Raw genomic sequence first — 27,059 nt, forward strand, 5'->3', positions numbered from 1 at the left:
GGAAGAATCAACTAAATATTTACCTCAATCTGCGTTCATCAGGTTCAAACGACTCGATCTATAGATATAACTAGCCTAATGCAGAGAAAACCAGAACAAGTTGGCAGGTTTCAGTACCCATCAGTCATCAAGTAAAAAGTTTTATTTTCTACCAGAGCACAATGAACCACGACTTGAGCCAAACGAAGGTCATTGGCAATTGCAGGCCTTAACTTCACGATATGTTTGACACTCTGGTAGCAAAGTCTCTGGGTTGGTTTTTGTTTGTTTCTGAGTACTCAGCTATGACACTTAAGAAGCTCTAATAAAACATACCCACAAAAGTACCGAGTCGCTGTTTTTAAAAGATGGATAATAGATAAGGGTATATTTCGGGTTTAACGTTTGCCTAGTATGATTGAGGCCTTGAGCTTTATCCGCAGCATCAGAAAAAATAAAGCTACCAACCCCAGCCGGTTGACCAGCCAAGCACCGCCGCCCCCACCCCCGGCACGAAGCCTCAGCCTCCCCGCCCAGCCCGCAACCGGGCCCAGCGACCTCTATCGATGCCTCTAGCGGCGGCCCCACCAGACCCGAACGCCAGCCCCTCACCTCAGGGCGCCCTGGCCACTGCTCTCCTCCAGCCTCCAACCGCGCGCCCCGCAATGCCTCACGGGAGTACCTGAGCGCGCACGCGCAGATTACACCATCCGTAGTGTCTGCGCAGGCGGCGAGGTGTCCGGGAGACCGAAGAGTAACCGCTGACCAGCCACCTCCAAGAAGCCAGGGCAAAGTGATTGGCTCTCCTGCCAGATGCACCGCCCCTTAACCCCGCCCCTAGCCTGCCATCTTTCCCGCTAGGCTCAAGAGGATTGGTTTTCTCACTAGAGGCTCTGCGCTCCCTCCGCCGCACCCCGCCCCCGCTCCAGAGTTGAAGTCTGAGTCTCTTCCGGCTGCTGGGCATTCAGGCCTGTCTAGTTCAGTTAGGCCTCCTGTCCTAAGTATGGCTGGCAGTCTTGACACTACTGGGGGACCGGAAACTTGAGGCCGAACAGACCCCTCCTTCTCCCAACAGCTCTTACCACCACCACCACCCCTGGTAGGGTGACCCAACGTGGTGCCAATAACCAGGTCAGTAGCCCGGACCCTATCAGGCCTCTCGCAGGGTAGGATTGATGGCTATAGAATCTTTTACAATGGTTATTTAGCAAAACACACTTAACTCCCAAGGCCTTGATGACTTCCAAGCAAAAGCTAGACTTCCTCCAAGATCCCATCTTCAAAGTGTCAAGGTGTAAAGTACATCAGTTTTGGAATGCTGTGGAAGGAGTACGTTCAACTCAGAAGTACAGACATTCTGAGGATGCTAGCATGCCCGCTGTCATTCAATGACAGAATGCTGAACTGATGCTAAAGCTGATGCAAGCCTAGTTAATGTCCTATGGTCCCAGAAAACTGACCTTTGGAGTTACAGTTGGCATTGGTAACAACCTGTCTGTATGGGTTATAATCTGTTCGTTTTTTTTCTATCAGACAGCATTTGCAACTTACCAATCTCTTAAGATGACTTATAAATTTGTAAGGAGTGGGCTTTGATCATTAAAAAATAGTATTCCCCTCCTCCAGTCACCGAGTGATTTATTAGACAAAGTTCTAGTCTAGTAACTACTAGGTAGAATTCTTTCTGGATCCCCTCCCACCTGCCGCCGCCCTCCTCCCTGAGGGGCTTATTTGTTTTGTGAGACAAGGATTTGCTTCACAGCCCAGGCTGGGCTTGAACTCAAGATCTTCCTACTTTAGCATCTCCAAGTGCTGGAGTCACAGGTATGAATCACCACGAGCAGCTATTAGTGTTTTCAAAGAGAGAAAAACTAATGTTCTAGGCAGATCATTTAAATTCGAGTTAAAGACATTTTCTATTCTTATTTAACTTTTGTCCTCCTTTTGAGTGTCAATAAACCTGAAAGTAAATAAAAATAAACAGTGCAGGGGGAAAAGTTCTCAGGACGTGCCTAATGGGGTTAGGAAATCAGGGGATTGGCCCAGAAGGACCCCAGATGCCAAGCTGGAGGTAGGGGCTCAGCAGGGAGCTGGCGTTGAGTGGTGTTTGGCCAGAGGAAGTGCAGGCAGTGCTTTTGGGAAATTTTGCTGAGGAGGCAAAGACTGAGGAGAAAAAGAGCCAAATGACACAAGATGAGGGGGTGGGAATGCGAGGCCGAGAGGATTTTTGGTGTTGTTTTGTTTTAAAGTGGGAGGAACTGGAGGATATTTATAGACTGTGCGGAAGAGCTCAGAGGAGACAGAATTAAAGATGCCAGAAAGACAAAGGGCTACTTTACAGGATGAGGTTCCCCCCCAGGCACAACCTGGAACCCATGAGACCTTCTAGAGAAGCCACTGTTCTTAGTGGCTCCCAGCCCCCAGCTCTCCATCCTGAACTGCTGACCAGAGTTATGTGTTTGAAAGGTGTTTGTGAGGCTATAAGAAGCCATAAAAACATAAAGATTAGAACAGGATCAGCCCCCTGAGTCCTAACAGCAAACACAATGGCGTTAATTATACAGAGCTGGAAAGTTCTTGGGACTGGATTAGAAACTTAAGAAGGCAAGTATGTTAAACTTATTTCCAAGACAAGCTTGCTTTCTTCTACTCAAAATCAGTTGTGGTTTTACTGGGGTCAAAAGGTAAAGGGAACTGAGTTGCTGACCGGGCCTGAGCAAGCCTGTGAGAATGTAACGGCCAAAGCAAACCTAAATGCAGGGTGATGAGTGGGTCTTTTCTGCTGGCCTTACTCTCCTGTCATCAATATTAAAAAATTATTTTATGTTTTATACAGCATCTTTTCAGACAGTTTTAAACCTTTGTATACAACTATGATGTTAAAGGTTGTTTTTGGATGCAGTTTAATGGAAGTGAAGACAACACGGAGAGGGAAGTGACAGCCTCAGACATGTGTTAGCTTGACTCTGCAAAAATTGTTTTAAGTCACAGAAGATCTGAGAAATTGGCACTGGACAATTCAGGAATGGGTAAAGGAAGGGAGTTACAGGAGCTGGCAGAGCCCTGGGGCCATCAGCCACTGACTCCTTCCATGTGGTCTGGCTCCTTCCTCTTACTGCTCTTGTTCTTCCAGAAGAAAGTTGACTTTCCTTAAGATCGTGGAGTTGGGGGAGGGCGATTTGCTTTTCATGGTGTTTACGCTCATGTGACAAAGGTGAAAACTAGGTACCAAACTCAGAAGCATTTGGGTCTACACCACTAGGAAGGGGTCACAATGGCGGTGGGTAGACAGGAGTCTTTGGAGCTGGAAGCCTGGAACAAGTGACCTGGCAGAGTTTAGGGGTCTGAGGAGTGCAGGACCTCACTCAGGTTGCCTGGAAGGCTTGGTCAGTTGAGGAGGAACTGGGATGAGAACCCATCCTTCCCTGCAGCTCCCTTCCCGGCTAGTGGCCTAACACCGGAAACATCCAGTGTCCTAACTTTCTGACTAAAGATTGGGAAAGGGAGACATAAAATGTCCTACTAGCAATTAGTCCAGATTAGCCCAGCCTCTAATTTATACAGCCATAATCTCAGCAAGAGGACAAAGGGACAAAAGAGGCGAAGGGAGGAAGGACTCAGGGACCACTCGCAGAGGAGACTGGGCATGAACTAACAGTGAGATCTCAGTGACAGGGTAAGGACAAGGGCTGAGTAGAAGGGAGGCTGGGTTGAGGTGAAGGTCGAGAAGCAGGCATCTGAGTTTAACTCTGGGGAGGAAGAGGAGGAGGAACAGAAGGGCCATCTTGGAACCACTCTTGCAAGGGTTAGGATTCATGCAGGGGTCTCAGGTAGGGGCAAACATGAAGGAATCGAGAGATAGTCTAGGGGTGTGTGTGTGGAACGACTGGAGTGGGGACAGAAAAGTTCAGAAGGAGTACCATGCACGAGATGGACCCTGTCAGACAGTACTAGGTGCTAATTATGCAAAGACCCCTGGCACCCAATCTTCCAACAGGAAGTGGTAGCAGGGGAGACTGAAACACAGTATTTGGAGTTTAAATGTTCACATTGACATCAACACCTAAATCATACCAATTCTGAAGTTCCAATTGTGTTCACATCAGAAAACTCCTTTTTCTCTGAGTTACTTACCTTCAGCCACCTCTCAGGCTGCCCATCCCAACCCTGTACACAACCGAAGGTAGAGGAGGCAGGGATCCACATTTCAAGAACTCAGAGACAGTTGTTGCCTGCTGGGAGGACTAATCTCTCCCCAGGTTTCATGGTTCCACATTAAAACTTTCTAGCAGGTACCACTAGGCCATTTCCAATGGGCTCTACAGAGGGTTCAGTGTGGTAACTCCATGCTCTCTGGAAGTCCTAATCCATGCCTTCTACAGTCCTCAAGGTGGCAAAACCTTGAAGGACAGGCCTCAGTGTACTCATCTGTCTAGGAGGACATTGAGTCCTCCAAGAACCAGAACCAGAATTCCTGCCAATGGCTTGGAGTCTCCCTGTAGGCAGTGGAGTGTCAGTGATACTATACTGTTTTCCCTCCAGTATGTGTTCTAACAACCTTACAGCTGCTCTGTGAGGACAGTTCAGAACCCCAAATCCCCATGCTAGCACTGAAGCACAGCTGCCTACAGGTCCACCTCAGCAGTGTAGGTCTTAAGGGCAGAAGCTAGGCCTGAGTCAGCTTGATGCTGGGATGGACCCAGGGAGGGGTCCTTGAGGTGTATGTAATCTGGAGACCCTGCAGCTTCTCTGCAGAGTGCATCTGGCCAGCATAGCACCCTTAAGGACTGAGCTATCTGTGTGGCCCACAGTGTCCTAGTTCCAGCAACAAGAACACCTGGCATAGAGTAGGATGCATGGTACTTCCCCCCCCACGCTTCACGCAGAGGCTAGTGGACCTATGGATCTGGCCAGCTTCCCAGTGAAGGTTGATTCCCAAGGGCCAGGGTGACCCTGGCTCCAGAGAGTGAGCCCCTCTAGCTGAAGCTAGAGAGAAGGGAGCAGAGCAGAGAGATGGAAAGAACTAGAAACCAGAAAATGAGGTATAAAAATCTGTATTTATATTACAATGACAGAATGACACAGCACAGCCCCATCTGTTAGACAGGTGGGATGGGGTCCCATTCCAGTCTGCAGCTCAGGTCTCATAACTCACCCACTGCACTGGCACCAGGCCCCTTGTGTAGCTCCAGACTCTGGCACGGAACCTGCCCTAGTGCCCTAGTTTAGAGGCCTGAAAACTTGCTTGCTGGCCTGGGATCAAGACCCTCTGTGCAGGCACAAGGGGTGAGAGGCTAACTGACCCACCAGAGGCAGGGAAGGCTTGGGGCACACAGAAGGGTGGGGCTGTCCAGCCACAGTTTGGTGCACAACTCCATCTGCCTAGAAAAGCAAGCTCAAGCACCTGCAGGTTAGAAATACAGAGGCAGACCTAGGGCCCATATGGAGACAAAACCTCTGTGTCCTCTCCTGCTAGACAAGCTGGGTCTGCAGCAGGATGGTGGGTCTGGTACATCTGGACCACCTCCTAGGAAAGAGGCCCGAGCCTGAGCCTGGAGTTGCAGACTCTGTTATGGAGCACCACGTGGCTCACATGGACAGGTGCAGGTGGAGGACATAGCAGCAGCTATTTTGGTCCAGCTTTCTTTCTACAGATACACAATAGCCTTGGCTGAATCCCACGGCTACCAGTAATGTCCACACTGTGCAAATGGTAGAGAGCAGGAAAAGGAGTAATGGATATGTAACTCTTAGCACCAGCCCCCATGCCCATGGACCACCCCTCGCATGCCTGCTAGTGGGAGGGGCAGCTGGCTAACACCCCTGGGTGACCAAGGAGGCCAACCCCTAGGCTACATGGGATCCATAGCCTGAAAAGGCAAAGGGCTGAGCTGCCACAAAATTCAGCCAAGGGGCCCAATCTGGTCACCAGGAGTGGACTCTGCTGGCAAGGGTGGAAGCAGAAGCTGAGATGGAGCAGGGAGGTGACGATAGAATTCAGGGCACGTCAGGAGCCCTGGAGTTCTGGGACCCTGAAGCGAAGTCTTTAAACAGAGCTCCGTTCTGTGCTAAGGGTGGGTGTGCTCAAGACAAATGCCTGGGGGACATGCTTTAGGCGGACACTGAAGCCCCCAGTTGGGCAGAAAATGTAGACAGAACCAGCTTACTAAGATGTTGGCTATGTTTCTACTCCAGGGACTCCTACCCAGGCCTGCTATCCACCTGTCACTTTGAGTGCCCACAGAGCAGGTTCTATGCCAGAGTTGTTTCCAGGAACCTCGTTCTGCCTATCAGTAGGCCACCCATCCTAGGATGCTCATTGGCATGACTGAAGATGGACAAGAATTTTCCCCACAGTTTGGAAATTGTTTACAAATGCACCAGAGGAGGGGGCAGGTGCTGCTGTGGACCAACCCGTGGCCACTACCCAAATATTGCTGTGTGGTGCCCCTAGAAACAAGGTCTTCTAGTATTAAAAGGCCAGCAGAAGCCTCCTGGTCATGCCTGTCCTACTCCAGAACTGCTGTACTTATAAACTGCCCATGGCTGACATTCCAGGCCCTTGCTTAAGGTCCAGAGACAGGGCCCTATGCTAGCAGGCCTGCTGTCCCTGAACTTTCAGGCACAGCCACCCTGCCAGTTACCATGGAGGCACCACTGGAGACCAGGTCATAGCCCTGCAGGATACAGGAATCAGCAACGGGAGACGCACAGGCGTGCACATGTCCCTCCCAGGAGGCTGCAGCTGCTGGGAAGGACTACCTGTAGGAAAGCAGTGAGGGGGGCACCTACCAGGAGCATGCTGGTGGCAGTGGGTGATCTGAGACAGGGAACACAAGGCACACTATGACGATGTGACAGAGGATGGGTCCCTGAGACGCTGGGTCACTCCCACCCCTCAGCAAACAAGGACACAACAATGGCTAGGAAAATAGAGTACAAAAATCTCATACAGGAAATAGAGGCGCACACACTCATGTCCCCTGCGAGTCTTCAGAGCTTTTTTCTTTTTAAAAATGTTTCTGTTTTGTGTTTTGGGTAAAGCCTCGGCCAGCTGAGGCTGCCCTGGGCAGGGCTTGTGAGGCCCCTTCTGGGAGCTCCCTGTCGCACTTTTTTTTTTTCTTTTTTTCTTTTCTTAAGAAAGGAAGTTGAGAAAGCTCAGAGGACCCAGTGGTTTCAGCTTGCCACCCAGCTTATCCCAGCCCCTGCCAGGAAGAAAAGCCCTATCTACTTCCTGTGCAGCCCAGGCAGAGCCATCTGGACTGGCCCAGGTGAGCAGGGGCCTGAGTACAAGTCAGGCACAGGTCAGGGGCCACTGTTTCCAAGTGACCTCAGGCCAACTATTTCAAGATACACATTCTCTGACGTCCATGCGTATTTGTGCTTGTAGGTGTGAGCCTAGGTATGTGTGTATACATCTGATGGTCTAAAAGAGCAGAAGCCACCCAACTTGGTTTGAGGTGGTCCAGCCAGACCCCAGGAACATCCCCATGGCTCCTGACACCATGGAAAAGGAGGCCACCCACAGGATGCTCATCCAAGTTACTACCCTTCACAGATGCCTCTGTCCACACCTCAGATTATGTGGACCAATAGGTAGATGGATAGATGGACAGACGGACAGCAGCACTTTCCTCCCTCCCTTCCCTTCCCTTTCCTTCCTTCTTTCCTTCCTTCCTTCCTTCTTTCCTCAGTCCACTCCTCTCTCCTGGGATCCGTTGTTGGGGTTCAAGCTCCCCATGGTGGTCATTAAGGCCCCTACACGGATCCTGCCGAGATTTGTAGAAATGATATTTAATACTTCTGGAATGATTAGGAATCTGAGAACAGATTGTGGGTGGCTACCCTGGGCTCCAGGATGTGAGAGCCTGATCCTGCTTCCCTGCATGGGGTCTTGCCCTGCGGAGAAGGGGCAGGCAACTTGAGTCCTGACCGAAGGGTGGGCAGGCAGAGGCAGGCAGACCAGGCAGCAGCTGTAGCTTGGAGAATGGCACAGCAGTAGGCCCATGATGAGGCTGGCTTCAGTCAAGGGAGGATTGGAAGGCTGAGATGCTTGGCTAGGTGAGCAGGCAGGTGGGCCAGGAAGCAAAGGACATGGAGCCTACGAAAGGCCGGGGCAGCCAGGCCGCCTGCAAGGATGCCCATAGCTGCTGTCGCTGCAGCCACTGCTCTGTAGGCTGTAGTGGTCATCGGCATCACTGCTGCTGCCAACACTGTCCAGCTCCCCAGGGCCAAACTCCATGCCCTCTATATCCACCTCTGAGAGAACAGAGAGAGGATGCGTCAGGGTGGCCTCTTCCAACGAAGCCAGCCTGAGGCTCCCAAGTTAGAGCCCATAGTTCCCTTTTATGGAAATGGAGCCTGGGTTGGGGGAGATAAAGGAGGTCCTTTGGGCCCTGAGGTGGAGGATGCCGCGATGCTTCCAGACAAAGTCTTGGGTTATGAACCCAAACACCACAACATGCTGCCCAGTGGCCAGTCATCCTCTGCCTTCACATAGCCCTGTCATGGCCTCTGTGCCACACTGTCTTCATCCACCCCTTATTCATGTGAGGCTGTGAGATTACTGTAGTACAGCCAGCTCAGGTGGCATGGGCACCTTGTCACCACTAGCACCATCCCACCTTAGATGCTTCCATGTTCCCCTGGAACGTTGTGGATACCTACACCCAGAGGCCAGGATTGGGCTGCCCAGCTTCTACCTTGCTTGCCTGGGTACTCACCTTGCTCTGAGTCATCTGTGGACACAGCAGAACCAGTGCTGTCAGTGCGCACTCTCTCTACACTCTGCACCGATAGCTGCTCCAAACGTCTCTTTAGGAAGCGATGCTCCCGCTGAAGCTGCTCCTTGATGCTCAGTGCCCTGCGGTCCTGCTCCTCCAGTTTCTGGGAATAGAGGGTGGTCCGTGAACCCATAGCCAAGAAGGAGTAAGCTCCCTTGGGCATAAACCCAGAAGCTTCACAGGCAGGATCCTTACCTATAACATGGCCTGCTAGACAGAGCCACAGGGTGCCCAGCCAAAGGCTTAACATGCCCCTCCTCATCCCAGCAAGGTGACCAGTTACTTATCATAGTCTTCCATGCTCGGCCTGATGACTAGCTACGGAATGTCCAGTGCTGTTATCTAGCCTCAGGAAGTGGAAACACATGCCCTGAAACAGTGTCATCCAAACTTTGGCAGGCACCTCTCTCTAGCCCTACTCATGAGAGTTCCACCTGCCCTCAGACTGGGCTTTCCCTGAGTCTACCAGACACATCTGAGAATGGAAAAGCAATGGGAAAATTGTAAGGAAAATGCCGGCAAGGAGGCCTGGTGTATCCCGTAAGGCAGACCTTCCTACCTTCCTAAACCCTCCTGTGTAGGGGCCCACCTGAGACACTGTTGTTCTATTAAAACCCAGGGCCTTGGATATAACTCTTTCAAAGCTATGATCACCCAACCTGCAAGTCCACACCTGTGAGAGCCCCTCTAAGAGAAAGAGATCTACCATGATTGACCCAAATGTCCAAATTTAGTGTCCTAAGAACACTAAATAACCAGATCTCAGTCTGAAGGCCTTGAGGGATTGCCTTGGGTAATATCTCCCTCAGCATAACCCCATATCAACTCCCAAGAAAAGCCTCTACCACCCCCACCACCGCCATTCTTTTGAAACGTTGCCTACTCCCAATCAGACCGTCTATGTAGACATGCAATGGCCCCTTGCTCCTCCCTCAACTCCACCTCTTCTTCAGCTGCTGGCCTTCCATAGCCCAGTGTTCTAGAGAACGATCTATGACAGCCTGGAGTCTAGCCAGTCCAGCCAACTACACCATCTCCCTGCCAGTCACCCCTCAACACAAGTCACGTAACCTCCACACCACCAATCAGCTCCCATTGGATCTCCCCATAAGCTCCTGACACCTACCTGCTAGGTGGCTCCGCCGCCCACCTCCAGGTCCTCTGAACCAAGCTGCCCAGGGTGAGGAGAGCTGGGGGACATCGGAGTGGCTGACGGGACCCAGCATGCTTACCTTGATGTGCATCTTAGCACGCTTCAGGAGGCTCAGAGTGGTGTGGCGCGTGCTGTCAGGGCCCAGGGGTACCAGCTGCTTGAGCTGCTCCAAGTAGAGCCTGAGTTTAGCTCGTCTGAAAGAGTCAGAGACAAGACTATCAAGCTGGGCAGCAAACCCCACAGAACTGTGGCTCGTGTGGCTGGTGTAAGGTGGGAAGTGGCCCCTGGGCCCTCCACAGGCCTCTGCACTGCTGTAGGCCTGCCTTTTGGCCTGGGAATTGCCCCAGACTCTGCCTCAAGGCTGGAGTATCTGGATCCCTCTCCAGGAATTCCCTCCTGGGCTAGGTAATACTTCCCTTCCGGAGTAGCCTTTGTGGATATGGTGTCTACATGATTCCTTCCACAGGATGTCAGAGCCCAGGGAACAAACATCTGTGTCACTTATTCTGCCCTATGCAGTGTGCTCTATTCATTCTTGCCATCACAAAATCATGGGTTGATAAGGTTAAGGGGGTGCTGAGGCCCGGCTTTCTCTGCAGAGTTTGTGGTCTCATTGGAAATTGATCGTCTTAGATTTTTCTTCCTGCACCCATTTGTGTGAATCTCTTTTTTCACAAAATGGGAACTGCAGTCACAGTCCTTGTTCATATGCTGCACAGCTTTCCTGCCTGATCTGCCTGGCTTTACCATGATAACAGGCACTGCTGCTACGTCTGTACATTCCACCTCACCAGTACTGCAGGAACCCTGTGTTCTGCCCAAGTAATGCCCGGTTATGGAGCTAGCCAGACCCTATAGAAAGCCAAGGCAGTTTCCAAGTCAGCATGGCTTGCTTTGGACAGACTCTTAGAAGTGTGACTGGCAGGTCAGAACAGATTTTTTTTTTTTTTTTTTTTTTGAGGATTTAGCCTACTGCCCAACTGGCCTCTCATGGCCAGCACCCACACATACTCCTTTTAACAGTGTTTTGTTTTTTAATTTGCCTGATCATTTTGTAAAGACAGAGAAAAAGGAGGTGTGGAGTTGGGTGGGTGGAGAGGTGGGAAAGATCTAAGAGGAGATGGGAGGGGAAACCACGACTAGGATATATTGTGTGAAAAAAAAAAAAATTTTTCAATTAAAAAGAGTGGCACCAGACAGAAAGTTTCCTATCTGTTCCGTAGTCACGGAGCCCAAGCACACCCACAGATGCACTCAGTCTAGAGAGACTTTGGACAGACAGCAGGCAGGACACTTGGAAACAGGAAGAGACTGTAAAGAGATGTTAACGGCCACACACTGAGTGGGGCGCCACCCTGGTCATTCTGCTTTTCAAATGCACCCATTGCTGACAAATCACTTTCTCACCTAGCATCCTGGCCCAGCACCCTGAGGCCCAGAGGTCCTGTTGGTGAACTGGAGTTAGACCTTTGGAAGAACTTCTTAGACACAGGACCGAGGCTGCGCTTAGCCAGGAGGCAGGGTGTGAGTGAGAGTTGTGTAAGCCCTAGACTCTGTCGCAAGGCTTGAGGATCTTCAATCTCACCATACACAGAGGCTCCTGGCTCCATGCTACAGCAGGCATGGCCGCCCTCCCACAGAGTCCAGATCCCAGCTTCATTGCTTTCAGCAGAGTGAGCATCCAACCCTAGGAACTGAAGGGACTAGAGAATAGAGCTGGGCTAGGGAACGGAGATAGATTCCACTGTTCTGAGGCCAGCGCTGGGATAGGGCAGGTGTAGGCCCAGGCCATGAACTCTTCTCACCAGGTGTATTTGTTACACAGAAAATAGCAATTCCTGCAACTACTTAATCACGTCAGCAGCAGTGGCTTTTTGGAAGTTGACAGAAAGTGGGAGTTGACAAGAAACAAAGTATTCCCAAGCTCCCTGTTACAGATATGACCACACTGTTGTTTCAGTGTATCTGTCTTTCCAGTTCACTAGTGTTAAGTGGAAACATTAGGATACAGAACCACATATGTGACGAGTGACCCACTTTTGTTTAAAAAATAAAAAGAGCAGACGCACACAAGAGACTCAACAGAACACAATGAAGCACAGGAAGCGTGCATCTCCAGGGATGCGGCTGGCAACGTTTATTTCTTTAGCTTTGTGCTCTTCTGTATTTTCCAGGTTTTCTATGCTTTAAAAAAACCCCACATTTACTTTTACAATCAGAGAAAGACACATTTGTACAAGAAAGGAACACAGCTGAAAGACAAATAACAGTGGGAAGGCACTTGTAATACATACAAAAGACAAAACGGTTAGTTATTAGTGATACTTTGAGCTCATACACATCAAAAATAGAGAGTATTGCCTCCATGTAACAATGAGCAGAGTTGCAGAAGACAAAGAGCAAATCTAACATGGCAACGGACTCCATCCTACAAGTTATCGGCAATGAAAACACAAACAAATGAGCAAATGCTCACTCTCTCCTTTGTACCAAATGGAATGTAAAGAGGTGGTTGGAAGTCACTTAGTGGCGCATTGGGACCTGTCACAGTTCCTGTGGGAGAAGCACCGCCTCTCTGTCAGACCACTGAACAGTACTTCTAGTCTACTTCTAGAATCTGGGTTCTACAGAACCATCCCCGGGCATCTGAAAATTCAGCTCAACAATGCTCAGGTCCGAGGGAGCCAGGGATCCAATGGCTGTGGTTGGGCTTCTACAGACTCTGAGGCCAGGGAGGCTACGGGTACATGGACACAGGTCTGGAGTACTTACATGGGATGGGTGAAGATTCCAGGAAGGGAAAGTGGGTAACAAAGGCCCCTTATCATCTCAGGGGCCTCCAGGTAGCCAAAGGTAAGGTCTCTAAGTGGGGTGCAGGTAGCACAGGAGGAATACTTTAAAAAAAGTTTTTCTTCAAGAGACAAAGAAAAGTCACCTGACCATACACAAGCAATGTAAAACTAATATGTCAACCCAAACCCAGAAGGGTGTACACCCTGGGCTGAACCTGTGGTTAGTGAGGGGATGTGGGGAAGGTCCTCCCCCACCACCGATTATGAGCACCACAGTCCTAGAGTCTGGGATCTCATTATATTCTCCCTGAATTCACTATAGCACACCAGACTCAAGACACTCATGGCTGACCCTATGTATCCCAAACCTGTCAAACCCCTGTGCTTCTAAAGGAACTTCCCTTGAAATTCCTGCATTTCTATCAGCAACAGTCCCATTTCTCCTCACAACTCAGCCATTTGACATTGCCACAACTAGTGTCTCACCAAAAACCCCTACTCTCAATGGAAGGTCCAAGAGCTGGGGGCAGGAGCTTGGCTCCATGCCAGGGTCCGCTAGCACACGTGGCCAGAGTTCTGACTGGATGGCAGAGGTAGCTTCCAGGCCAGGTTATTGGAAAAAAGGCAGTGGCAAGTTTCACTAGTCAGTGGGATGGAGAAAGGGAATCCATGTTCTTTTCTATTTATTAGCATCTTCTAGCTGTTGCTAACAAACATGTCTTTTGTGTGGTTCCACATGGCCGCATCATGCACTTGTGGGCAGCCATGCAAGAGCATGCCAAGGGTACTACGGCAGGCCTGAAAAACCACTGTGTGCCTGGGTTAGGGTTGGGGCCTAGCAGAGGGCTTAGATCCGACCTCTGACATTTCATGTACTGAGACATTCCAGGAGTGCTAAGGGCCAGGAAGAAAACTTAGAGCTCTCATCAATACTGAAGACCAAAGATTAGAGCTGAGTCTAGGAGAGTTGCCTGGCCCTGAGGTCAGCGGCAAGTGCCACCTTGGCAAATCTACCAGAAATACTGACCTACGGGGTAGTGAGCATAGGTGTGGGTGAGTACTATTTGAAGCTCCAAAAGGGGACGTCCCACAGGCCCACCTGCGTCTCTAACACACACACTTCCAGTGAAGGCAGCATCGAGGGTATGCCTCTATGGCCTTCTGGGCAGCCAGCCAGGTGTTTCCTTCCTTCCTCAGGACAACACACAGCCCTTCCTTCAGCCAGCATCCAGGAACACCTGGCATCGATCTACAGCCAGCTGTGACTGGTGTCCTTATCAGGGCCCAAACTCCAGGCTTGTGGACTGCTCAGAGCTGTCCACATCTATGGCCCGATCAGCTAGGTAGAAGGACCCTGCTCTGAGCTGGGTGTCAGAGAGCCCCAGGATGCCCAGCAAATCTTACCCTGTCTTAAATTAAGAGCCTCCATGAGACCTAGTCTAACTATAGGCTTGTAGAGGATGGCAGAGACCAAGACTAAGGTCAACAGATATCTGCAGAGGTCAGAGGTCAACCCTTATCCTCCCTAGAGGCTGCTTACTACCCTTACTACCCACTCTTGCTTCAGTGGCATTCCTCATCTGTCTTCACTATCAGGTGTCCTCCCAAACACTGCCTCCAGGAAGTCCTCACATCGGCCAGGCCATTGTGCCTGAGTCTGGACAAGGTGGGTTGATCTCTTCTGACCTACGAGCAACCCCGAGCCTGCCTCACTCTGGTTTCCATCCCTGTGGCCTGGCCCCTTGGGAACCCCCCAAACATACAAGCCACTGCAGGAAATGCATCTCCTCGGGGAACATGGTGTTCTGTCCCTGCCCAGCCACCCGCCCCAACTAGAGTACTGAATCCCGGGAGAGCGGAAGTTGGCGCTGCACTGGGCGCAGACATGGGGGAGGGGGGAGGGGAAAAGGAAAGAACTGGCTGGGCTCCAGACCTTTCCAGTGTACCCAGGAGGGATCATCTAGGATGCAGAGTTACATATCCCACCCCACCCCCCAAACACCGAGAAGGCAAGACAGAACTGGTCCATTTTATCAATAAAAGCAGAGGTCAGGATAGAGCTACTGCCCACGATCTCTCAGGGGCTTTCCCTGGTCCTGGCATGGGGTCTACTGCTTATGGGACTGCCTGGCCTAAAATACCACTTCCACTTAGACAGCTACTGGCAGCCACAAGTATCTCCTTCATCTCCCAACTCCCAGGGTTTAGCCACACCTTGCCACTACTAACAGAGGAAGGCAAATGACAAAATGAGGTAGCCTCCTGGGCCACCAGCCATACCAGGGGCTGACTAGAACCAGGGTACAGGGATAAAGCCTGGGCCTGCTGTCTTCCCGTGATGTTCCAGTCATGCAGATCTCCTTAGAAAACAGACCCCAAAAGGCACAGAGGTAAGGGGGGAAAGGGATGAATCCCCTACCAAGGCCATGGTACTGAGAGCTGAAACAAAGTTTCCAAATGGGGCTTAGGCATACCCAATCACACCCGTGTCCTCTTCCAGGGAGCCAACTCAGACTACTACCAGCACAAGGAGCTTCAAGTCCTTGGTACCTATCCAGTTCTGACCCCAAGCTAAACACCAAAGGATATGGCCTGAGCCCAGCCTTTGCCTGTCAATCCAAAAATGTCTGAGGATAGGACCCTAGTCCCCTCTAGAACTGGCTTTTCCAGAACCTAGAGCATAATGGCCTGGCAACCCAGGCCAACAAATGTACCCCCTTCAGCGTGGGGGTTGGGGAGGCAGCTCACATGGGAGTGGGGGTACCACTTACCTGTGCTTTTCTAGTTCGTTGTGTGAAGACCTGTTTAGAGAGATAGAAAGACAGGGCTCACTCCAAGGCCCAACACCAGGAACATAAATAACAGTGGCTCTTTGTAGAGGGCTAGGAGCCCTCACACAGTGGCTAGGAGGACGTAGGTCCAGGGTATTTCTGGATGCTGAGAGCTAGGGCAGGTATACAGCTGTCCATCAAAGGCTGGGGGAACCTTACACTGAATTGTGAGGATTGGGGTCAGGGGATGGGGGAGAAAGGCACAGAGATACAAGTAGATCTAAGGGTCCCATAGCCACACAGACCACCCAGTGAGGCCTATGGTATCTGTAGCTGGCATTGGGGATGCCCAGGTGCCCAGCCACCTTTCCTTCTCTGTTCCTCTTTCTCTGAGGCCAACTGTGTCCTTATAAGTAATACAAGCCACACACAGAGAACCAATGGCAGAGGAGCACGAGACACGAAGGCCGGGCCCTCAGGAGACAAGATGATCCTGTCCTTCCCTGGCCGCTCTGTCATACAGATAGGAATATCCAGAAGAAAGCTTTTAAAGCCAAGTCAGCTTGCAGGGGCATTTGTGAGAAATGCATGCTTTCTGGGCCTATAGGTACATAGCAGGACAGAGACGATGGCCACTCCCCCTTCTCTCAGGAGCTGCATCATGCTAGAACATGTAACCCTGAGACCAACTTTACCTTCCCAGGGAACAGTGACTCCAGGGACTGTTTGAACCCCACTGGCCAAGCCCAATCACCCAGACCAGACTTCCGAACACCACAGCTGTCATTCAGGTTTCCAAGTGGCTCTCTCAATCTAAGGGAATGCCACAGACCAACAAGGTCCCCAGGCTGCTGCATATATGAGCAGAAAGCTCAGGACACACTCAGCCCAAGGCTCTCCCTGTGTTCTGCTGCTGCCTACCTGTCCCTTCCTCTGTTGCTCTAGAGCTTGGATCTGGGATCTTTTACCAAAAAGTGTGCACACTCCCCCTGCCCCATCATCTACTGGAGCCATTAGGGTACAAGCTCGCCCATCTTCCCTCAGGCCCTGCTGATTCCCAGGCTCTCCCAAAACCTGCTAGTCACTTGGACCAGCCCAGACTCAGAATCCCTCCACAGGCCAATCAGAGCCAAGAAGGCAGTGCAGAAACTGCTCGATGGCCTCTGAAGAATTGCCTTTCAGTTCTCCAAATGGCAGCCTGACTGGGTCTGTAGGTCTGCTAGTTTGTGTAGCAGGTTAGGGTCAGCAGGAGGAGCCTTCAGTGTTGAGGAGCCCCCTCAACTCCTGCACTAGAAGATATTACTTGTCTTGCCAGCTCCTGATCCTGGACTAGAGGGCCACCTTTTAGCAGCATGAAGGTTGGCCTTCCTTGGAACTCGTCCTGAGTTTGTCACACAAGTTCTAAAAAGCACCTGTGCCCGAAGAGAGGCCATGGTTGTGTCAGATGCTGCCTGGGCACCACCTGGATCTGACCCTTCTGCTTCCATTCTCAAAGAACCTGACCCTAAAGGCTGACTCAGGCACCCTCCCATGGAGTCACTGCCATTAGAGACCTATCCATCTCTCACACTAGCCTGCTATACCAGGCCCTGTCCTTCAATTTGCCAGGACACAGAAGCCTTATAGTTTCAGAACTTCCCTTCCACATCTGGAATCCCAGCTTTTCAACTGAGCTGGCTGAGAATAGCCTCTGAGCAATGACCGGGGAGGGAAGGGCTGTGTCTGCCTGCCACCCCTCAGGCTTTAGGCCTTGAGGGAGTACATTCTGTCCAAGGAAACTTTAGGGGAGGTGCACCCAAGTCAAGTCAGAGAGGCCCTTTGCAGCCCCTGCCCCTTGCACCCAGTTCTCCACCCCAGCAGAAAATGGAAGGCTAGGACCTCATCCAGGAACAGGGGACAAAGGTGGTTAAGTGGCCCTGCAGGAGTAATTGCATCTGTCTATGCCTTGGCTTCCTCAGTTGTAAAATGGAGATCAAAATAGGGCTTCATTTACAAGGCTGGGTCAGACTGCTTACTTGTGTATATGGCAGAAGCATTCAAGGGCCTCAGCTCAGGAATGCTACCATTCCTATCAGCTGTGGGTACTCCATGCCACAGGAACCTGAGCCCTCAACCTGGGCTTCGGGGCAGACAGAAGCTGGGGCCAGGCCATCTCACTGTGGAAGCTTGGGACAGTGAGGCATCCAGCACACTTATGTCCTTCTGCAAACTGCCCAAAGCAGGAGACCAGGGGCTGGGGCTCAGGCAGTTGCTAATTCAACCAGTTCTTTGCCAGGCCCAGGACACCACAGAAATGGGTCCTTGTGCCAGCCTCTCTGTTTCCCAAGAACAGACAGGCCACAGGAATGAGCCGCACCCTCTGCCAAGGGGCCCTGAAGCCCCCAGCCTGCCAGGGAAGCTCTCAAACTGACCACACAGGAGTAGCTGGGCCAAGGTTGGCCCCCTAGACAGTGTCAGGTGTGCCATGGCCCCCACTGCAGCCAGGAAGGTGGAACCTTTAGGAATCCCTAAACCTCAGCTTCAGGGCTTCCTCCAAGCACAAGGCCAAGGCAAAGAGAGTGTAGTTGGGCCTGGGGACTTTTGGGAGAAGTAGCTCCCTGCAGCACTTCGCGACAAAGACAGCCCTATGCTTGTAGTTGGAGTTTCCCTGTCAATAGGCTGCGCAGGACCCGTAAGTACCAAGGGAGAGATCTCTGTCCAGGCTCCTGGGGATAAGGTGCAGGGCCTAAGTGCAATGCCAGCTCTGAGAAGTGCAAGAGAGGGAGGAGTCCCCAGATCGGCCCAAACGAGGGAGTAGCGGTCGGCACCAACTGACAACTCCTCTCCGGTCTGGAAAAGTCCAGAACGGCTCTAGGCGAGCGCGGCCGCTGTACGCGTGGCACTGTTTACGGCGGCGGGGAGGCGCGGCCGCGGGAAGATGGCGACGCGCGGGCGGGGCCGGCACCTCCTCCAGGCCGGCCGCCCGGGTGCGCGCAGGACTACACTGGGGACGCGGAGAGGACGGGGACACTCGGGCGGGGCTGGCCTGAGCTGGCTTGGCACAGCGCGCGGGGGTGGGAGGTGGGGGTTGGGGGCGGTACCTGTTGTTCGGGGCCTTGCGCACCAGGCCGGCCGTCTTTGTTTTCTTCCTGGCGAAGTCACCGTCGAAGGGCAGCACGGAGGCGTAGCCGTGCTCGGCCTCTGCGGGACAGACGGTGCGGTCAGCAGCCCCCTGCGCCCGCCCGCCGCCCGCCCACCCTGGCACAAAGGGGCGCGGGCTACCTCGGTCCCTACGCTCCAGGTACTCGGCCGCCTCCAACAGCAGCAGCAGAGAGTTCAGCTCCATCCTGCCGCCCGCGCACGGGACGGCGGCGGCGGCTGCCCGGCGCGCTCCTGCCGGCTCTGCTCGCCGCACGCCCCGCGCCTGGCGGCACACCAGCCCGACTCGCGGACTCCAGCGCTGGGCCGCCACCCTCCGCCTCAGGCCCTCAAATTGACACATAAGTAGAGCAGCAGTCGACACAGCCAATAGGTGTGTGCGCTCTTTCCTAGGGGGCGGGTTCTTGGCAAGCCTTGGCCAATAGGGACTGGCCGAACGCCTCGGGCAGGGCTGAGAATGTTGACAGATGCGAAGCTTGGCTGGGATAGGCTGGCTCCAGTAGTAACAATTTAGAAGCCCAAGCTTAGCAACAGCACGTGGTGGCCCAGCCCCAGTGTTCGCTGACTGGCGGCCATCGTGCATGTTAAGTAGGCATTGCACACCGATTGGGCCAGATCGGTCTATGTAAATTGGGTCCCCGGACCAATGGCCGGCGACGGGGCGTGGGGCCAATGAGGACGCCCGGGCAAGACGGGTTGCCGAGAGGAAGCACTGAGCGGTGGGACTGCTGCCCGGCCTAAGCGGGGGCCAGGAGGACGTGGACCGTGTCTCGGGAGACACCCGGCAGGATGCGCTGCGGACACGCGCCCCGGCGCTTTGTCGTGCCCATGCATGTCGTGCGCAACGACCTGTTGCCGGGAGTCAGCTGTACCATAGTCTAGGTGGAGGACTGGGCTTGGGGCCTGATTGGGGCGGGAGCTGGGATCTTGCTTAAGAACTGCAAACGACACCTGTCTCTGCTTGAATAGTGGCTTCTGGGGAGGCTAAAACTTGGGACGGGGACGCAGACCTTTGGAATCTAAAAGCCTCTCAGATATCAGACCCAAAGTAGGTAGGATCAGCAATCAGGAGTGAAAAGGAAGGTCACCAGGCTTAAGGAAAAGGCACCAAGACCTACTGACACTACTGCGCGGCGAGAGGGGTCCGGGAGTGTAGTCTGCTTATGGTGCTTGGTCTGAGGGTAGGGCCATTCCAAGAGCCAGGCTATGGTGATAAGAGAGTGAGCTTTTCAGCAAGCTCCTGGCTGTCTTGGTCACTCTAAGCCCTAATTACCCGGACTCCTCAGACTGGCCTATAGATAGATGCATGGGGGAAGGGACGCTCAAGATGCCTTAACACCATCTTTGTATCCAACCCCTCCCACCTCTTGATCCTCTCCGTGTTTTTAGGTTGAGGACAAAACAGCAGGCAGGAGAGGTGTGTGGGAAATAAGGTGGCTAGACAGCAACCCTTCAAATGGAAGGGGGCTACTGTAGCAAACAATAAAAAGTATTAACATTGATCTTTACTTTATGACCAGCCTTATACATGCTTCCTTGTGGATCTCCATATGCCCAATATGCAGATAAGGAAACTTGCAGAGCCCCCTTGAAATAGAAAAATGGAGATTAGTGCTCCCACACTCAGGGCTGTTAACAATCTGGGAATGTGGAAACCAGAGCCACCTCCCTCCCAGTCTGGGTGTGAGACACAGATGTCTGACCTGTGGGGCAGGATTAAGAATAACAGGTGCTCAGACAGAGCCCTGCAAAAAAACAAAAGAGGAACCTTATGCTGCCATAAACAGTCCTGTATAGGCACTGAAAGAACTCCCTGGTGTTGGCTGAAGTGCCTCCCTGACCAGCCCCACAATCACTCCAGGGCCACGGCAGATAGAGCCCACCAGTCTGTAGAACTGCCCAGTGTTGTAAAGGAGAAAGGTGTCCATCTTTCTGGAGCACTGAGGCCCAGGCTCTATGCTGAGCTTAGGGCCCCTGAGCTTAGCGTGGGGGCCCAGCATTTGGAAGGGCGCACCCTTGCTTTGGCGGGCTGGCGAATTGCCTCCAAGTACTAAAGCAAAACTGACCTCCCCAGCCTGCTGCCTCCTGCTATTGGAACGGGATGTCCCAGTGTGCTGAAGTGGACCACAAGGGTGACCATAGCCTCCTAGCCTGGGAGACTTTTAATATCAGCTGAGCACACTAGCTCCCACTGGCTGCGTCCAAGACAAAGCATGTTCCAGTGCCAGAAGTGCTCTCCCTCTCTGAGAACATGTGAAAGCTGGGAGGAGCGGGTAGTAGTGACCTAATAAGTGAAGGTTGGCCGTAGAGGAGTCCTACGGCCTGCTGCCCAAGGAAGCTGCAAAATGAGCTGACTTCCCTGGGGAGATCTGGAAGCCGCAGCTCAGAACAGGAAATGCTTGCAAGTACAAAGGGTAAGTTTGTCCCCTGCGGACAGAGGGGTCTCTACACCCATGACTTCCCAATGGGGTGGGGGCACCAGCATCTGTGCATCTGTGTCCCAGAGTTCCCAGGATTTGGGAAAAGGAGGCATCAGGCTAGCCAACCCAGGCCACCTTCCTCATCACAGGTCACAGTGACCTGCCAGGCCCATCCAGGGAAGGCCAGTGCCTCAGATAGACAGAGCCCAGACTTTCGCAGCTGGAGACTGCAGAGTCCAAGGGGGTGAGCAAGGCACCTCCACTCTTGGCAGTGTGCATTGCCCCGAGTCCTCAGTGCCATCTTCCCTCACAAATGGTAAGTCAGCATGACCCAGGAGAAAGGACATAGGGCCTCCCCAGGTTTGGGTAGATGGCCAGGGATAGCAAGTCTTTGCCTGTCTGGCCTTTCCCTAGCTGGCCCCCCTACCTCCATTTCTCTGACTAGGAATGAGGCTAGCACCTATCTCTGGGACATTTGGAGGATTAACCAAAGAGCTTTTGGTCCAGTATGAGAAAGGGCTGCTTTATCCCCACCCTACCCCCAGTTTCACAGTGCTGAGAAACCTTTAGAAGGCTGCTCGTAGGTCCTTCTCCACTTACCCAGCCCTGACTTCCTGTCTCTGGGACCAGAATCATCAACTTTACAGTAGACAGCACCCTCATACTTTCCTGTCCAGGTATGGCAACATTCCCCAGGTTTCTTAGGACCAGGGAGTGACCCCTGGCTGAGTAGAAAGGTTGGTGAGGCCTACTCCAGCTCTCCCTCTGATTACCTGACCCTGACCTGCTCCCTCTCCTCTCACCTTTGGCTACTTCAGTCATTATGGTAGACACCCACAGCCATCACGCCTCAGCCCTAGCATCCTGTTTTGCTTATGTCCTGGCCCACTTGTCAGAATCCTGCAGCCGGCACCTGCCTCTCCTCAGCCCCTCAGTAGGTAGCTCCTACAAGAGAGGTCTGGATCTGTAGAATGGTAGGCCCAGCATGGAGAGCCATGATGATCTCAGTCTTCCAGAAGCCTCTGCTACCTGCACACACAGGCTAGTTGTGTGCCTACGGCAGGGATAAGTATATGGAGGTTCTGTTTGAGTCCCTTCCTGAGGGCCATTCTGGATCCAAGTATGGCTATGACAGGTTGGCTCTCTAAGCCTCAGTTTCCCTAATGATAAAATGACAACTTCTAGCTTTTGGAGGGGCTTAGTGACACATTGAAGGATGCATGAAAAACCCTAGGCCGTAGTAGGCTCCCATACACGGCAGTGCCTGGATAGCAGGAGGGATATGTACAGTACTCCTACGAAGCACTGCAAAGCCCTGGCCACGCCCATGGGGAAATGGAGCCCATAGGGGCAGGCTTACCCAGCCACAACCGGTCAGAATCTGGGGTGGAGCTGAGGCTGCCAGGCTGGCCAGTCACAAGCACCAGGCCTGGTCTCCAAGCACTTGGAGGCCTTCCAGAAAGTTTGAAATGCAAAAAAAAAAAAAAACAAAAAAAAAAAAAAAAAAAAAAAAACCCAAAAACAAACAAAACCCACTGTGTTCAGAATACAAAAGGAAGACAGGGAAATCGAAATGCTTCAAAATGTAATTAACTGTCTATAGAAACTAATATGTCAATATCGTGTTTAAATTTAAAATAAAACAGTTCATTGTATTTGTGAATGATTTGTGAAGTACTTTTTTTATTGCAAGTTTCCCCTACTATGCTAATAGGCCACGCATGAATTAACAGTTTATCTATTTAAATGAATTTTGTAGCTACCAAAGGTCCAAATCTTTCCAACGCTTTCACAGAGGAAAAAAAAAATTTGTTTTAAAGTCCAGGATTGAAGGATGTGTGAAGAATGTCTTGGGATCTCCCAGGCTGGGCCTCTGGGGTCCTCCTCCTTGGAGGTCAGACGTGAACCGTAGGAGCTGCGTTCTGACCTGTGTGTGCTCAGATGGGAGGCAGCACTGCTATGGAACACGGCTTCCTATGAGCCTGGGAGGAAGCACAGGCTTTGGAGCTAGGGATGGTATGAGTAGGGACTTGGGTCCTTATTGCCTCCTCCAGCTTTCTCTGCACATCCCAACAGCACCTGGCCCACAGAGGCCATAGAACCTCCTAATCACGGGTGCTGTTAACTCCATCCAAACCCTGCCTGTGAAAAGGACCCAGTTCTAGCCTGGGCTCTTCCTCCTGGCCTCCCAGAGCTTCCAGGACGTCTTCCTTGCTGTCTGCCATTGCAGTGCCAGCTATAGACCCCTCTGGGCCCTGCACCCATCGCACCGCTAGTGGGATTCTGTCTGGACTTAGGGTGCAAGTTACAGTGGGTTGACTCCTGCATGGGAGCACCCTGCCCCAACACACACACACACACACACACACACACGCTTTCCTGAAGAGGTATGGAGTGCCTGCCCCAACACACACACACACACACACACACACACACACACACACACACACACACACACACACACGCTTTCCTGAAGAGGCATGGAGTGCCCCCTGGTGGCAACTAGAGGCTGCAATTCTAGTGGCAGCTAGAATTCTGGCTGGCCCAAAGACAGAATGGAGAGGAGAATCAGGCTTTAAGTCCATGCTTCACTTGGCCACGAGAGCTAGCACTACCACAGGACACCAGAAGTCCTTCAGAGTCCCATGTCCTGCCATATGCCCCAGGGTCACTATATGTCTGGCTTCGGGATCCTTTTTCTCCAAGACTCAGCCTAGAATTCAGCTGACAATGCAGTGGAGAGGGCTACCCAGGGCTACTTGGGGTAGGCAGACAGGTATGGAAGACGAGTTAGCTATACAAATGAGACACAAACAAGGGGGATATGCATCAAAGCGACCTCCAAAATCTCACGTGCACAGGCGGGACCCCCTAAAAGCATTTCTGTGAGTACTGAGTAGACCCCTATGGAGGTGACAGAGTAGAACTCTACAGTGATTTAAATGAGACTGTCCCCTATAGTCTCAGAGGCTTGAACACTTGGTCCCTAGATGGTGGCATTGTTTGGGAAGGTCTAGGTGTGGCCTTGTCCAAAGTATGTTACTGAGGTGGGCTTTGGAAGTTTATAGTCTTGATTCATGTCATGTCCTCTCTCTCTCTCTCTCTCTCTCTCTCTCTCTCTCTCTCTCTCTCTCTCTCTGTGTGTGTGTGTGTGTGTGTGTGTCTCTGTCTCTGTCTGTCTCTGTCTCTCTCTCTCTCTCTCTCTCTGTCTCTCTGCCTCTCTGTCTCTCTCTGTGTCTGTCTCTCTCTCTGTCTCTCTCTCTCTGTCTCTCTGTCTGTCTCTGTCTGTCTGTCTGTCTCTCTCTCTCTCTCTCTCTCTCTCTCTCTCTCTCTCTCCCCCCACCCCCACCCCCTCTGCTGTGATCAAGGATGTATGCTCTTGGAGTTCTTTTCTGACACCATGCCAGCTATTTGCTGCCATACTTCCACACCATGATAAATTCCTATTCCTCCGGAACCCTTAAGCCCAAATAAACTGTCTTCCGTAAGCTGACTCAGTCGTGGTGTTTTATCACAGTAACAGAAAAGTAGCTAATACACCAGACATGAACCTAGAGGTTGCTTCCTCTTCCCTCTACCCATGCTATCTCCAAGACTAGGCACAGCAACCTCTGCTCTAGACCCATTCTCAGCTCGCTAGATTCTCCTAGGCAAGGCTATAGAAAGTTTGGTCCCTGAGTACCCGTGGGCTCCTGCATGCCACTGCAATCTGGGCTAGAAGTTTTGGAGATTGCCGAAGGTCCCTTCCCCGGGCTACGTGAGTAGCCAGAGACCAATAAGAACCCTGCTGCCAGCTGCCAAGTGTGGTGAGGTACTCAAAGCTGGCACGACTCCCAAATTCCAAGGATGGATACCAGCTCGGCTAGCTTAGACCAGTTCTCGGGTTTTTCACCTCACTGGCCACTTCTGCATCCACCTCTTGATGGTTTCTCCCTGACGCTCGCAGCTCAAACTTAGCTGCTGTCTGATCTTCATGAGCTTCAGTCGACCTATCCACGACAGAGGACCCTGCTCCCTGAAGGATGCCCAGGAGGATTATCAAGGGCGTGTAAAAATCTGGAACAACAGTGATGGCGAGAGCAGGGAAACTACAGCTCCGGAGGACCCGAGGGAAGTCTGAGGCTCGCTCAAAGGCGCTGACTTCATACCCAGATCTTTAAGCATGCTCTGAGACTCTGCTCCCCAAGATTTCCCAGACATGAACCCCAACCATAGATGAGGCTTCTAGAGCCTTTTTTGTTTGTTTGTTTGTTTGTTTTGCTTTTTTCAAGATGGAGTTTCTCTATGTAACCCTGGCTATCCTGGAACTTGCTCTGTAGACCAGGCTGGCCTTGGTTCAGAGATTCTCTTACCTCTGCTGGGATGAAAGGCACACACGACTACCACTGCCTGGATTCTAGAGCCTTCTTGAAGTGTCTCAATCCTGGCTCTGCTCTTGGTATTGGGATAGCTCCACAGAAGGGTAGAGTGACTAGATACTCCTAAGTTTAGCATGAAGGCCCAAAATCCCTTCATCATGAATGAATGGGACAGTTGATCATCTTCATTGAAAGGCATCTGTGGGGCTGGAGAGATGGCTCAGCGGTTAAGAGCACTGACTGCTCTTCCAGAGGTCCTGAGTTCAATTCCCAGTAACTACATGGTAGCTCATGGCCATCTGTAATGGCATCTGAGGCCCTCTTCTGGTGTGTCTGAAGACAGCTACAATGTACTTATATAAATAAAATAAATAAATCTTAAGAAAAAAAAAAAGAAAAAGAAAGAAAGGCACCTATGGCCCCAGGCCTCACAGTTAATGGGGCAGTGCCCCTCACCCAACTCATAGAGGTAGGCTAAAGCTGCCTAAGAAGGCCACTCATGAGCAGATCACATGGAGGAAAGCACACACACACACACACACACACACACTCACACACACATATATACACACACATGCACACTCTCACATGCACACACACACACTTACACACACACACATATACACACACATGCACACTCTCACATGCACACACACTCACACACACTCATACACACTCATACACACTCACACACACTCACACACACTCACTCACACACACTGTTTCTGACTTTCACTCCTTTCTCCCTCTGACATGGTAGAAGAGAAGGACACCATATTTCAGGTCTGGGAAATAAATGGCTGTGTGGGTGAACACCACTGTATATTCCACGTGGGCTCCTGCAGGGCCAGGCTTCCTGCTCAGTAGCAGCAGAAAGCCTTCTATGAGAGCTCTTACAGCCACTGTAGTACAGCTGTCTAGCCAGTGACACAGACGCAGATGGAGACGATTGAGGGAAGAGTCATTTTTCTGCCTTCTGCCCACTTGGGCAGAACAATGGGGTCCAACCTTGGGAAGTAAGAGTCAGCAACCAAGCTGGACTCTCCCCTCTTATATTCCCTAGGCTTGTTCCACTCAGAGGGAACCTCGCTTTAAATCGTACACCAGAAAAGGTATGATAGTCATTACCGTCTCTCAGTCTCCCTTCCCTACCCATTGTCAGCCAAGTACCCACTTTCAAGGAACTGGGTACTTAGAAAGACTCAAGGACTTGGGGCCCCAAGAGCAGACAATGGCTCTGTCACCATGGCAATCCTGACCAGCCTCTTGTATTCTCCCCTGAGAAGTCAAAGAGGCAGCCCCCAGGCGGCTGGATAGCACAGACCTAAGACCAACATCACCAGTGTGGAGTGGCCAGAGGTACCTGCTGGGCCCCTTCCCCTACCATAGGCCAGACGTCTTAGCTGCAGGATGGGTAACAGCTAAGACGCAGACACCTAATAGCAGTAAGGGAGCCAGACATCGTTCCAAGATGGAGAATGGGCTCACAGGGGCAGAGAGCAGCCAGCCACTCCTAAGTGTTGACAGGGGGACAAGTTCTGCTGTTCGACTGTCCCTGAGGCACAGATGCCCCAGTCTTCCAGAAGAAAAGCCACATCAGCACCAACACCATCACCTACCCGACAAAGTCAAGGACTCGGTGTTCATAGAAGACGCCAGAGCATG

At 51.9% G+C, this 27,059-nt stretch overlaps 2 protein-coding genes across 4 annotated transcripts in view; both read right to left on the minus strand.

Moving 5' to 3' along the window:
* Positions 1-678, minus strand: part of Haus3 (HAUS augmin like complex subunit 3) — a 34,376-nt gene extending 33,698 nt beyond the window's left edge. For 2 of the 3 annotated variants that reach the window (XR_004389483.1, XM_032917054.1), the window contains exon 1: positions 592-678. The gene's annotated coding sequence lies outside the window, so the exon portion shown is untranslated. The remainder of the gene's footprint in view (positions 1-591) is intronic. The other variant, XM_032917052.1, reaches the window with a different exon arrangement.
* Positions 679-5,017: 4,339 nt separating this feature from the next.
* On the minus strand, positions 5,018-18,956 carry Mxd4 (MAX dimerization protein 4). Its single transcript, XM_032917055.1, has 6 exons — positions 18,740-18,956; positions 18,559-18,658; positions 15,479-15,508; positions 9,995-10,109; positions 8,703-8,865; positions 5,018-8,238 (listed from the first exon to the last, which is right to left on the minus strand). Exons 1-6 carry the CDS (start codon positions 18,801-18,803, stop codon positions 8,081-8,083), a joined length of 630 nt encoding a protein of 209 aa, XP_032772946.1. The 5' UTR covers positions 18,804-18,956; the 3' UTR covers positions 5,018-8,080.
* Between the last annotated feature and the right edge of the window lie 8,103 nt (positions 18,957-27,059).

This window comes from Rattus rattus, chromosome 11, assembly GCF_011064425.1.
Source record: "Rattus rattus isolate New Zealand chromosome 11, Rrattus_CSIRO_v1, whole genome shotgun sequence".
Classification (NCBI taxonomy): Eukaryota; Metazoa; Chordata; class Mammalia; order Rodentia; family Muridae; genus Rattus; species Rattus rattus.